This window comes from Liolophura sinensis, chromosome 1 (genome assembly GCF_032854445.1).
Source record: "Liolophura sinensis isolate JHLJ2023 chromosome 1, CUHK_Ljap_v2, whole genome shotgun sequence".
NCBI classification, from domain to species: Eukaryota; Metazoa; Mollusca; class Polyplacophora; order Chitonida; family Chitonidae; genus Liolophura; species Liolophura sinensis.
In genome coordinates this window covers 18,568,257-18,581,098 of record NC_088295.1, presented here as the reverse complement: position 1 = coordinate 18,581,098, position 12,842 = coordinate 18,568,257, and the positions used below count along the sequence as shown (strand labels likewise).

The window sequence follows — 12,842 nt, the reverse complement described above, 5'->3', positions numbered from 1 at the left end:
CTGATCTGCTCTATAATCTGCCTATATGTAGCATGAACAGCACTCAGTTCCTAATACCAGAATTATAGGCTGTGACAGTGGGTACCAAAAGATGGCTTCCCACTGGATGTTGTCGTACAGACGTAAGCAGATCTATGATGAACTGATGTTTCAGGAGCCCAAAAAGCATTGGTTTGTGCTGAGCGGTGACTCGCTGCGTTACTTCAAAGATTCTCGTGCAGAAGATAGTAACCAGCTAGAAGGGCGAATTGACCTGTCAACCTGTTATGATATATCTGAAGTGCCTAGTATCAAGAACTATGGATTTTCTGTTAAGGTATAGTCCAGTCATTTAATAACAAACCATTCAAGATATTATGTCGCAAACTTTACATCTCAAAATAAAAAAAAACTTACTGGTAGAATTCAGACCACAGGTCACATGTTCAAATTAAACTCCCAAAGGCCATAATCCTGATCGGCATCACATAAGTGAAAACACCAATCAAATAAATGAATAATTTCCATTGACTCTGCTGCAGTCGAAGTCAGGAGGTTTGGAGATGCTTAGCGAAGTGTTATGGATTTCAAGACCCTATTGCTTTCCGACGACTGCCACTTAGCAGAAGTATGTTGAGAACAGAATAAAATGCTGCCATTAAAATAAAACAAAAACAGAAAAAATGTTTCAACATCCAACATATTTTATGAATTTACCTTTCAGAATCAGAATGGCGAGAACTTGTTGTCGGCGATGACCTCAGGGATCCGTAGTACATGGATGAAGTCACTAGGTAAGTGTGTGGAGTATAACAAACAGAGGACCCGCTCTAGCCTGTCTAGTGAGTCAACCAGCAGTGTGGAGCGCTCACCACGAGATGATGTGGATTTGACACGCAGCACATCTGATAGCTCCTTTGTAAAGAGGATCAGTGCTCTGAGGGATGTGCCCTCCAGAAAACTAGACACGGCCAAACCTGTGAGGCGACATTACTCAGACTTGAACCTGCGTAGTGTTGGGGATATGGTGTTGGTAGATGACATCAACATTGGTAATACAGGGCCTAGCGCCGTTGGCAGTAATCGGAGCAGGGAAATACACAGAAAAACAAGAAGGTCGTTGACCAATGATGATACCAAAAATATAAAACTACATTTCTTGGACTCAGTAGACAAGAGCTCTTCCACAGATAGGAGAAGCAGGAAGTCAGATTTGGGCTTGCTACAAAAGAAGTATTCCAGTGACCATGAAGATTTGACATCTTCCAAGCCCCCATTCCGGCGTTATGTAGAGGGTAGTGACAGTGTGGGAGTATCTGCTGACAACCATAAGTCTAAAACTGGAAGGGTTGATGACCTAAGGGGTCGAGAGTCATCAGAAAATTTGCATCAGCGAGCAAAGTCCCCCAGCACCAAGGTGAAAGAAAAAACACGTTCCAAGTCACCCCGACTTCAGTCCCCGCCCCCAGGCTCTGGATCAGGGGACTCGGATCAAGAAGCAGAAATTGTGTCGGTAGGTTGAAACTTTTAACTGCAAGTCACCATGCAATATTTTCACATAAGTGTTGGTGGTTAAACTGATGAAAAGAAAACATTTTTCCTATTTATTAATTGTTAAAAATATAGTGTTTGCAATCCTAGCTATTACATTACCAAGAACCTGTTACACTTTCACGTTAGTGAAAGCTGGGTGATAATTGATGTCATGTACTGCTTTGGAGGAATTACATGTACCTCAATAAACTGTAGCAAAGTACTGCAATACTCTTGGACAGAATCTTCCTATCTAATTATGCTAATTTGCACAAAACATAACATGAGCAAACAGCAAACCCCAATCTGTTTGAGAGACATGACTTTCCCATTATTCAAGCCACACAGCAGTGGGCTTGTTTCTTGTAGGATAGATAAGGTCAGGACATTTTATCCAAACAACATGTTCAGGTGTGTTTTATTATGACTTCAGGGGGGTAATTCCAAGTTATAATGGTTTTAAGGATGTTAGGGATGCACAGGGTACTACGTGGATATATGCTGATCTGTGCGTCAAAATTGGCATATATGTACAATCCCTCATTTGTTAACATTATTTTACCGCTGGCAACACTTGTCTCTTCAGAGGAGCAGTCAGAAGCTAAGGCTAAGTCGTCAGTCACCTTCAGATGACCTTGATATTACAGGACGAAACAATGTGATAGTCGATCTTCTTGAAGTAGAGGTAGGGTTATTACATTATGTGAATAATATTGCGATTTGTTTATCTGTCTCAATTCAGGAAAGGCAAATTATGTGTGCATATTTTACAGGGTATTGTTTTCTAGGCTATCTGAGTTTCAGAAAAGAAAAGTGTTCACACAAAGGATCAGATTTGTTCTTTCCAGCTGTTCTAGTTTGAATTTATGTTTATAGATTAAACTGTGTAATAGATCTTACTGTCTTGAAATCAGCTGTGTTTTTAAACCATTAATGTCCCTGAAATATCTTGGAAGGCTAATCCATCAGATCATGATGTTTGGCATATCTTATTCAGGTCGAATCTTTGAAGAATCAGTTAGAGAAGACTCAGAGTGAATTACATGATGTCCAAATCAGTAACTCCGAGTTAAAGTCCCACCTGCATTCCTTAGGTCATGACTCTGTTCACCTGGACTCCCTTCATAGTGGACAGGTGGGTGTAAACATTGACTTTAAAACTTGACTTTGCAGGAGTGTATGTGAAGGAACAGAACTTGCATGTTATCACAATATGCTTATTCGAATGACATCAAAACAATTTTACTTTTCATCTAGAAATTTTGGTGATAATCAGTGATTATATAGTGCTTCGTTGTTTCAACTCCATCCCTTCAAATATTATTTATCAAAATTGTCACTGAAAAGAACAGATTTCTGACTTTTTGGGGGGCATTTTTATGATTTGTGTACAAACCAGAACAAACCATAGAGGGATGAGCACCTTTCCAGGAGAGAAAGGTTACAATCAGATATTTTATAAAATGAGAAATTTTAATAGACATAGCCTTGAGATAGCCAGTTGTTTATATTCCCTGATTAAATATTTTGTATGTTCACCTTTCCAGGATGAAGTGGATACCAGTTTTGATTACAGTGTGGATCTTTCAGCCTCCCAGGTAATGTGGTGTTTTCACTGGCCATCACATTCATGAGTCTGCATATGCTTTAACATTAATTGTAAAAATGATAAATGATCATACGACATTTCTTTTTACCTGTGGCCAAATCTTTATAATACCATACTTTTGTGATGTTGTGTAGTGATTGTCAACTCATGTTCTACTTGTACATTGGTTTTGAAATATCATTCTTCCAAATGTACTAACCACACAAGTATATTTATCTTTGTTTCAGTCATCCCAGCGTAAGCAATATCGTGATTACCAGGACACCATTCGTAGACAGAAGACTGAAATTGATACCCTGAAGTCCAAACTGGACATTTCGTTATCCAAACTGACTAAAACAGAACAGGAGCTGGCCAAGGCTGTGAACAATCTTAAACAGGAGAAAGAAAAGTTCCTGAGATTGTCTGATGATTGGAATGCCAGGATCAAAATGTTAGAGGATCAGCTACGAGATACAGCCATCAGTCTGGATGCAAAGAGGGAAGAACTGTCATCAAAGGAGAGTGAGAATAAGAGGCTGTCAAATGATATCAAGAGTTCCCTGGAGAAAGTGAGGAACAGTGAACGGGAAATCCTGAAGCTAAAAGCTGTGGAGAGAGACTACAAAACAACCAAAGAGCATCTGGACAATACAGAGTGTGAACTGGCTGCAGCCAAGGCTAAGCTGAGGGAGCATGACCTGAAGCTGAGGAAAGTAGAGGATGAGTATGAGAAACACTTAGAGGACATAGAGAGGCAGTTCTGTGGGGATCGGGAGGATCTGGAGCAACAGTTAGAGAACATCCAGAGGCAGAGCACCATCACTGACAATGTCAACAGTGACATGAAGGACATTCTCCAGGAGAAAGATGAGATTATCTCACAGCTGGAGGAGAAGGTCATCGAGACAGATGACAAAATGGAACAGCTAAGCAAAAGGCTGGAGACATTTGACAGGAAAACATTCAAGGCTGAACAAACGGCAAGCACCATGGAGGAACGAAACAGAGAACTGCTCAGCAAGCTCAAGAAAGCTGAAAAAGAACTGGCACAGCTGAAGGCGAGGAAGGATGCTGATCGCAATTCAAGTAAGCAAGCAGACAGCACAAAGAAGGGGAAGAACCAGACAGCTAACGAAATAGAGAGTCTGAAAGCCATAAACAGAAACTTGTATGAACAAAATGAAGCTCTGGAGGCTTCCATTAGTGTTTTGAATGATCGTGTAGCAGATTTGGAAAAGCGATGTGAAGGTAAACAGAAAGAGCTGGATACCTTACTGAGATCAAGTCGGGTCAGACCAGGCTCTGGGGATGTCTTGAACAAATATGATCAGGTGATGGAAGAGATGAAACTGGTAAAGAGTAAACTACTTAATCTAGAACATGTTATCCAGGATTACAATTCACAGCATGGAGGTAAGGTACCAGAGGAAAGAGTTCTGGCTTTAGCAGAAACCACCTCCATGTTGGGAGAGCTCCAGAAGAGGTTAGAGGTTACAAACCAGGCTTTGAAGGATACGACTCTTCTTGTGGATGATGCTGTAGACAACCCTGCTTTCCAACACAAGGTCACAGTCAGTGGTTCATCTGGGCCTCAAGCAATTCTGGAGGAGTATCTGGAGTTAAAGAAAAAGTTCGACAAGGCAGTGTTTGAGATCAAGAAGTTAAAGCAGGAAGTAAAGGAAACAGAAGCTAATTTCGTAAAACTAGAAACGAATGAGAAACTTTTGCGTCAGCAGAAAAATGCTTTAGAGAAAGACTATGAGAGCCAGGTAGCGGTAATGAACAGCCGATTGAATGAACTGTCTTCCAAACTGTGTGGGGTAAGCAAACAGGCTCTGCCTTATCCCTCAGGTAATGCAGGCCTGTCCAAAGAATTAGAGAGCCAACTTAATTCTTTAGAGCATAATATAGAGTTTGTAGAGAATGCAATGAAGAATCAGGATACAGAGACAGCGAGTCTGCAGCAGCAGATTGGATTAGTGGAGCAGCAGGTGGGCAGGTCCCAGGATGACACTCAGGGAAGCTCTAGACCCAGGCTTCTTCCAGACACCCCAACAAGCCCTGCCAGCCCTACTAGCAGCAAACAACTCACTGCCAAACTCAAACAGATGAAGCTGCAACTGGAGTCGACCAACTCCAAGATGAAAGACATCACCTCAAAGATTGGTGACAAAGATTCTAGTCAAGGGGAACTGAAAAGCTTGAAAGAAAAGGAGATGAAGCTTCAAGAGCAAATACTGAAATATGAAGACAGCTTGAGGCAGTTAAATGTTGAAATTAACAGCCATTCCACACCATCAACGCCCACAACAACTGTAGGCAGCCGTCTTCAGGAGGTGCAACTTCAGTTGAGCCAGACGGAGTGTACACTCGAGAACTGCAGGTCCAAGTTATCCAGCATAATCCATATTGTTGAGTCTTATCAGGATAAAGACAAGCAGCCAGTAGGAGCTGATAGTCTGGCTCTGCTGAAAGAGAGGCTGACAGAAGCCATGGAAGCAGCCTGTATCCCTGTTGGTCAAAGCGAACAGGACATACTAAAGGATATATCTGTGAAAAAAACTGCCCTAGATGCTAGGGTTGTACTGAAACAGGCCGAGTTTAGTCAATTAGGGCCTCTCTCAGAAAGCCAGAAGCAGTGCTTGTACGCAGAGAAACTGGCTTGTGAAGCTGTTATACTCGGAGAACTCTCTTACCTGGTTCAAAAGCAAGACACTAAAACTTTTCATTCTTCTCTATCAAGGGACATTCAAGATGCTAACTTTAGATTGTTCAAACTAGAGCAGCAACTTGGAGTAAAATCTGATAGTCCAGAATCCAACTTAGATTTGGATGTACTTGGGTCATATGCTGCATTAATTGCAGACAAAATAATAATGCAGGGCAAATTGTCAACATTGACAGCTTCCAAGTCTGAAGAGCTACGCCACTCGTCAGTGATGCTTTCAGAGGGCGGTGACCCCCAGACAATGAGTCTGGCGGAGGAGGTCCTGGTTAGATCCCAGATTCAGGACAGCATGAACAACCAATGTAACAACACAGCCCTGGAGCCCATTGAGTCCTACGCAGCACATCTGACGTCAAGGGCATTGATTCAAGGAGAAATAACATTTGCCTTGGCACAAATGAAGAGCAGGATTGGTACAAGAATGACTGATAAGCAAAGGCTTGATATAATAAATCAGGAACTCTCTCAGGCATTGGATCTTCTTTACCATCGACAGAGTGCAATTTCTAAAGCTGTGTCTGTCTTCAGAAGAGAGAAAATCTCAAAACTGGCAGAAACATTAGCTATAGAAACTCTGAACAATGTTAGTGGTAGTGATTTGCAGTCCAGGCAGGCCTCCATGTGTGAACTTATCAATGTGGTTATGAATGGCGTTCGTGACCAGTATTTAAGTGACTGGAGCAGTGCTCATAAGGACGCTCCTCAAGAAAAAGGTGCTCAGCTACAGAAATCTTTGAAAGAAGAATTCCAGTATACATTCACTGAGCTAAAATCAAAATACAGCAGTGTTTTGTCAAATATGACTACTGCTACTTCCAAAGGACAGTCTCTTAAAGAAGAAATTAAGACTGGGTTGGCTGCATTTTGTGCTATTTTAGCACAGTTTGCTGCTGTTGTTGGAAGCACTAGATATTTGAATGCTGTACACAAGAGGAACAAGCTAGATCTAGAACGAGATCCTCCTAACCCTGATAGTTCATCGGAATCTGCACAGAGAATGAGAAAGATCCTGGGAGAAGCTCTGATGAAAGAAGCATCCACAAAGGAGGCCAAAGCAACAGACCTGAGGAACAAGGTGAGGGCTTCAACAGGTCAGATAGCTGAACTGGCAGGACAGCTCCCAGAACTGCGAGGCTGGAAGGGTGAGGCTCTGGCAGCATACGCTGAAGTCCTGTTGAGGGAAGCCGTTTTCCAGGCAGAACTAACCTACAGCAGCCTGAAACTCAAGATGCATCACAGGGAAGAGCTTCAGGAACTTCATGAATATTATGAGGCAAAGTATGGGAGAGTAGATGCCAATGAAAGCGTGGCAGAGTCATATGCTGAGTGCGAGTCCTTCCTTGCCAAACCAGAAGGAACTTTGGAGGAGGAACATAGCAAAGTCACAGAGGCCATGAAGTCAGTGGAACTCATGCTGAAGAAGCTTAAAAGCTCTTTGAAATCCAGTGCATCCAAAGATTTCCAGGGTCAGACTGACACTCTAGAGAAACTTTTTCGCCAGGCAATGTCCGTTGTGAAGAAAACCCAAGAGGAAACCACGACCTCTGTGATGAAGGACATAAAGGATGCCAAGAGTAAGGTGGAGGAGATCATAGATGACCATGAGCGGGAGAAGGAGAGTTTGGTGGCAGAGTATGAGGACAGGATAGCCCAGCTAGAGGAGGAGATAGATGCCATCAAGGAAGACCATGAGAGTGAGTTTGACCAGCTGAAGCAGGATATGTTCACAGCTGTCAGTGCTATCCGGGCTAGTGAGGTCCAGTCCGAGGCAGATATGAGTAATGAGATCATGAGACTGCGACATCAGCTTTCCTCACAAAGAGCTAAGGTTATGGTGAGTAACCTGATCCAGTTTCTCATTAACTTACACTGGTAGATGGAATGGGAAGAATTTGTTTTAAAATACTGTGTGCAATATAATAATTTTACATCCACCATCTAAGGGTATTGATGTTTCATACATGTACAATCCTATTAAGTCTCACAAAACTGTCACTTTGAATAATAAAAAGAATATTACATTGTGAAGTTCGAATTTGTGAAATTTCCTAGTGTAAGTGTGGGTCATCTTTTATATTACATGTACCTGTATGTGTTCCTGACATTGGTTGTATTTCATGGATATTATTGAATATTAGACATAACCATTAGCGATCCACAGACTACTGTGATGATATGGTATGCTTTCCATACCTTTATTCCGGACCACATTTAAATGTTAAGTTGTGATATTTGACTGCAGATGGAGCTGAAGAGTATGCGTTCCAGTATCCCACATTCCCAAAGGAACACCAAATTAGCCAGTGCTTTGTTGGGCAAAATTCAGAATGTGGAGCACATCTTGACCGGTTTTAAGGTAAGCTTATTAAGGGTTATTCAACGTGAAAAGTTAAATGTCTGTGAATGTAGCTTTCAGACTCTAATCATAATAATAAATTAAAAGTGTGTGCATATGCGAATTTTAACTTCAACATCACTTGCCATTCCATTATACTTTTACGTATTTTGATTTTATTCATGCAAAATTTAAAAGAATCAGTGTACCTTTGTATTTCACAATGCATTGCACTTGGGCTGCTTTTACCTTGTAATGCTTTGTTTTTTAGGACCTATTGTTCATTGTGTGTGATAATAGTTTTAAGGTTGTGTCCTCTCCGGCCGTAAGTGAGAAGGTCTATCAGTAGCCTGCAGATGATCGTGGGTTCTCCCGTGCACTACCCGGTTTCCTCCCACCATAATGCTGGCAACTGTTGTATAAGTGAAATATTTTTGAGTAAGGCTTAAAACACCAATCAAATAAATAAATAAAATGAATTTTAAGGTTGTAGATATTTGTAAATCATAATTTGCTGATATGATATGTATGACTGTACTTTCACTTTCAGTCTGGCTCTCAGGAGAGTCTGCTAGAGATCACCAATCAGGACTTCAGCAGCAGCAGCACAGATGAGGAGTCTGACGATGACTCCTCAGAGGTGTCAGATGGCGGAGAAGAGATTGAGGAGCCAAGAGGAGCAAAGGTATGATGTCTGATTACACAGACTTCTGTGTTACTGGACCCTAACAATATGACAGGGTTCCATGTTTTTTTAATGATACAAAGCTGTTGTTCGGAGAAAAAGCAGTCTACAATGTTGTAAGTTGTGTGTTGTATAAGGGCCATTGACCTACATGTGTATGAAAGACTATGACATATATAACACGGGATCAAACAAGTGTGTAATTTGATGTTGGCCATAAGCCAGGTCTGCATAACATCATGGCTTTCAATGAACTATCACATGATAAAGTTAACATGCACATAGTGCATAAATGTACTGGGTGAAAAATTTACAACAGTGTTATAAATGAATCACATGTTTTAATGAATTGTGTAATGCGGGAGATATGTGTGTGTATATATTAATTTTTAATATGTAATGTGCCTCCCTGTCCTGCAACAGAGAGGCACAATACATACACCCTAAGGACTCCTTTATCGTCATATGACTGAAAAATTGCTAAGTACGACGTTAAACCCCAAGCACTCACTCACGCTTTTTCCTGGTTACAGAAGATAGACACTCGTGTTCACAAGAGGATTTTATTGAGGATGCATGAGAGGCACAAGTCCCAGTTAGTTCAGCTGAGAAAGGAGAAAGACAAAGCTTTAGAAGATGAAATGAAATCCACCAAAGCAGGTAACATGAGTCCCAGTTATGAAGTGTGCTGATGAGTTTTCGACACAGACTGAAATAAAGAAATTTAGTGTAGTTTATTTGTAATTTGCTATACAACTCTTAAACTTCCAGTTTTCCAGATTTAGGCACTTCAGTGATTGTTGAAACTATCAAAAATATATAAAATTGTAAAGAGTGTTAAAATTTGAGTATTTCTGTGTCTGACTTTTATATTTCTTTGTGCTGGTTTTTTTTTTTTTTTGTATACATTGGTACATGTAGTTGAATAAGCATTAAGTTTGTGACCATTCCTGGTCAAGTTCGTGATCACTCATCATTCCTGAATCATGACACCTCTACTGCTGCTTGCAAGGTTACATTTGAACAAGACAGTGCTGCATATTTAACCATTTTCATGTTTTACCTCAGCATTGGAGGCCATGGGAAAGAAGTATGAGGAGGAACTGCAAAGAGAACGAGAGAAGTTTGGGGATGCTCTGACGAAACTCTACACTGATGATGACATGACAGAAATCAGCAAGAGACACAGGTACAGTCCCTGTCATTTGGATAATCCGCCTGGTGAAATATGTTTACCCTGAATCTATGGAAAAAGACATGACCTTGTATTTATTTATATATTTATTTCATTGGTGTTTTACGCTGTGCTCAAGAATATTTCATTTATATGCTGGCAGTCAGAAATATTGTGGGAGGACATCACTTTGTGAGATAGTAGCATCAGTGTGTCTTGGTGAGTCTTTCTTGTGGCATCAATTCTTGTAATCTCATCACTTATATGTAATGTTTTTGTTGATTTGTTGACTTCGGATAAGAATCATAGAAGCACATTCTAGTTCTATGAAAGATTTATTAAGTTGTCATTCTTCAATATTTTGCTTTACAGTCTTGAAGTGGAGCATCTTAAGGAAGAAGTAACCAAACTGAAGGAAAAATTCAAAAAGAAGAATGAAGAGATGAAGGATTTGCAAGAGAAATTATTCAAGTCAAACACTGAACACAGGAAGGAGATTCGTCAGTTAGCTCTCAGGTTTGTGGAATGATATGGCCTGAACACAATTTTACAGTCACCACTTTGTTAGAAGACCAAGTGGAAACTTTCAGAGTTTTCCTAAGCCTGATGAAAGTTTGTAAATAATTTTCTACAAGCAATGAGAGATGACGTGTCTCCAAACTGTGTCGTCGTCTGGTCTTTAGATAAAGGTGTTTGTCAGAGAACTGGATTTGATTGCCTGTGTAGTGTTTTTCACATGCATATTTGGGCCAGTGTAGTGTTGCTGTCCATGACTGAAATTATGTCAGTGAACAATACTGTCTCTTTCTCTACAGCTGAAGACATTATTTCCAATAAGCTGCATTTTAACAGTTTGTTGCTTGTGTGTTGTTTTAAATATGTGTGTTGTTTTTATTTTGTTTTTTTTTTTTTTGATATTTCCATTTCAACAGATTTAACATTTTCTGTTGTAGAAATGATCACTTGAACACTAGTATGACCAAAGAGTTAGAGAAGTTAAAAGCTGTGGCCAGTAAAGGATCAGAGGCGTCGTCAAAGGCTTCGGCCAAACCAGACAAGGAAGAGCTTTACAATGCCCAGGTTAGTGTCCTAGGCTGTATCAAGGCGTATTGTTACATTCATACCCAAGAGAACATCAAAATTTGGATTCTGAGCACTACATGGTACTTTTCCCTTTACTCTATACACGTAAATTATTCAGAATGGTATACATGTGGACACCTTTTGTACAATCCCATTGTCTTGCTGGGACTAGATAATTAAAGGGTGCTTTAGTTAGGAAATAATTACTCTTTATCTAGTCATTGTTGGTTTTAGACAAGTTCATGTGGAAGAGTTGAAAATTTTGGGCATTACGTCTCTGATTTTAGACCCCTTGACATTCAGCGTTGCTTGATTTTGTTGATCATTGTGTAGTGGTCATTAAAGCAAGGCTGAGAACTAACTTATTTACATGATCATGACATTTTGGATCATTCTGTGTATTAATATTGTCCGCTCTCTGCTCAAAAAGCTTGACATACATGTGTTCTCCAGGTGATAGCCAGAGTGAAAGATACAGAAGTGAAACAGATGAAGGAACAGTTGAAAGTCATGAAAGAAAGACTTCAAAAATCCCAAGAGGTAAGCTTTGTATACCACAGCTTAAATCTGCCCTTCCCCAACAACAATGAATCAGAGACCGCAATCTGAACTGTGTACATTAACATTGGAAGTGTATGATCTCCTCTGATTCCAATTCTTGTAGATTATAAAAGGATGTTTGAAAAATGATAACTAATGAGGTATATAATTATCAATGGTATGAAGGCACTAACTATATTGTCTACACACAAAATTGAATTCTTGAAACATTTTTTGTATGGAAATTGGCCTTGAAACTTGATTACTGCACTTTCAGAGCTTTGATGAAGTTTATGGTTAGACAAACAAAGTATATGTAATCATTGCTATTTGCTCCATGCTATCATTCAAGTGTAGAAAATTTGGTAAATGTATGGATAGTATTGTCAACATCAGTGTTAAATGACTGAAAAATCATTTTTAAAATGATTTTTTGGGGCAAACACACTATTTCTTGTTGTTTGTGTTGTGTGAAGATCCTCTTTGAGATTTTGTGGTTTTAGGGCCAGGAGCAGATATCCAGCCAATATAATGAGCTATACAACAAGTACCAGGCTTTGTCCACGGAGCACGAGGAAGAAGTGGAAAAGCTCAAGAGGAAACTAGAACAGGCTTTACTGGGCTTCAGAGGAGAGGGGAAGAAAGGGCTACGAAGAGGTAGGAGCCTTATGGAGGTGGACAGAAACATGGAGCTCAATTTATTCAGCTTAAATAGTGGAGAAATGTCAAGGAGCTGTTAAATCTCAAAAAGGGATCTTTTCAGCTCAACGGAGAATGGATCAGATGTGACCATGATAAGATTACAAGTATAAACTTCTCTGGGTGCTCCAGTTTCATAAATCCTTAAAACTGGGCAAGTAAATAGAAACATGAAAATGTAATGCAATTTACAATGTGCCTTGTGAAACTATGATAACGCAAAACGTAGCTGTACATTCTTGAAAAATAATCTAAAGTTTGTACAATTTCTGAGCGAAAGTTCTTTGCATAATCATATTCATCTTAAATGTTTTTTGTGCAATTTTTTTATTAGTTTCTTCATTCAACCAAAGAGACCGTAGTCCAAGTCCACAAAGGGGTGGGCTAAAGAAGGAAGCTGCTGGACATATAAGTCGTGATGGTCAAAGAAGACGCCACAGACCAAGAGGTAACTACAATGCTTGAAATATCAACAACAGTAATAGAAGTAATGCA

At 40.0% G+C, this 12,842-nt stretch overlaps 1 protein-coding gene across 7 annotated transcripts in view; it reads left to right on the top strand.

Annotated features, from left to right (window-relative positions):
• Positions 1–12,842, top strand: part of LOC135482313 (uncharacterized) — a 57,736-nt gene that overhangs the window by 42,559 nt on the left and 2,335 nt on the right. For all 7 annotated transcript variants that reach the window (XM_064762234.1, XM_064762232.1, XM_064762233.1 and 4 more), the window contains 15 exons: positions 155–316; positions 704–1,492; positions 2,099–2,197; positions 2,510–2,647; positions 3,060–3,110; positions 3,349–7,665; positions 8,074–8,187; positions 8,717–8,851; positions 9,385–9,511; positions 9,920–10,040; positions 10,398–10,541; positions 10,979–11,105; positions 11,562–11,648; positions 12,152–12,305; positions 12,682–12,795. In XM_064762234.1, the coding sequence (XP_064618304.1) occupies positions 155–316; positions 704–1,492; positions 2,099–2,197; positions 2,510–2,647; positions 3,060–3,110; positions 3,349–7,665; positions 8,074–8,187; positions 8,717–8,851; positions 9,385–9,511; positions 9,920–10,040; positions 10,398–10,541; positions 10,979–11,105; positions 11,562–11,648; positions 12,152–12,305; positions 12,682–12,795 (6,679 nt within the window). The remainder of the gene's footprint in view (positions 1–154; positions 317–703; positions 1,493–2,098; positions 2,198–2,509; positions 2,648–3,059; positions 3,111–3,348; positions 7,666–8,073; positions 8,188–8,716; positions 8,852–9,384; positions 9,512–9,919; positions 10,041–10,397; positions 10,542–10,978; positions 11,106–11,561; positions 11,649–12,151; positions 12,306–12,681; positions 12,796–12,842) is intronic.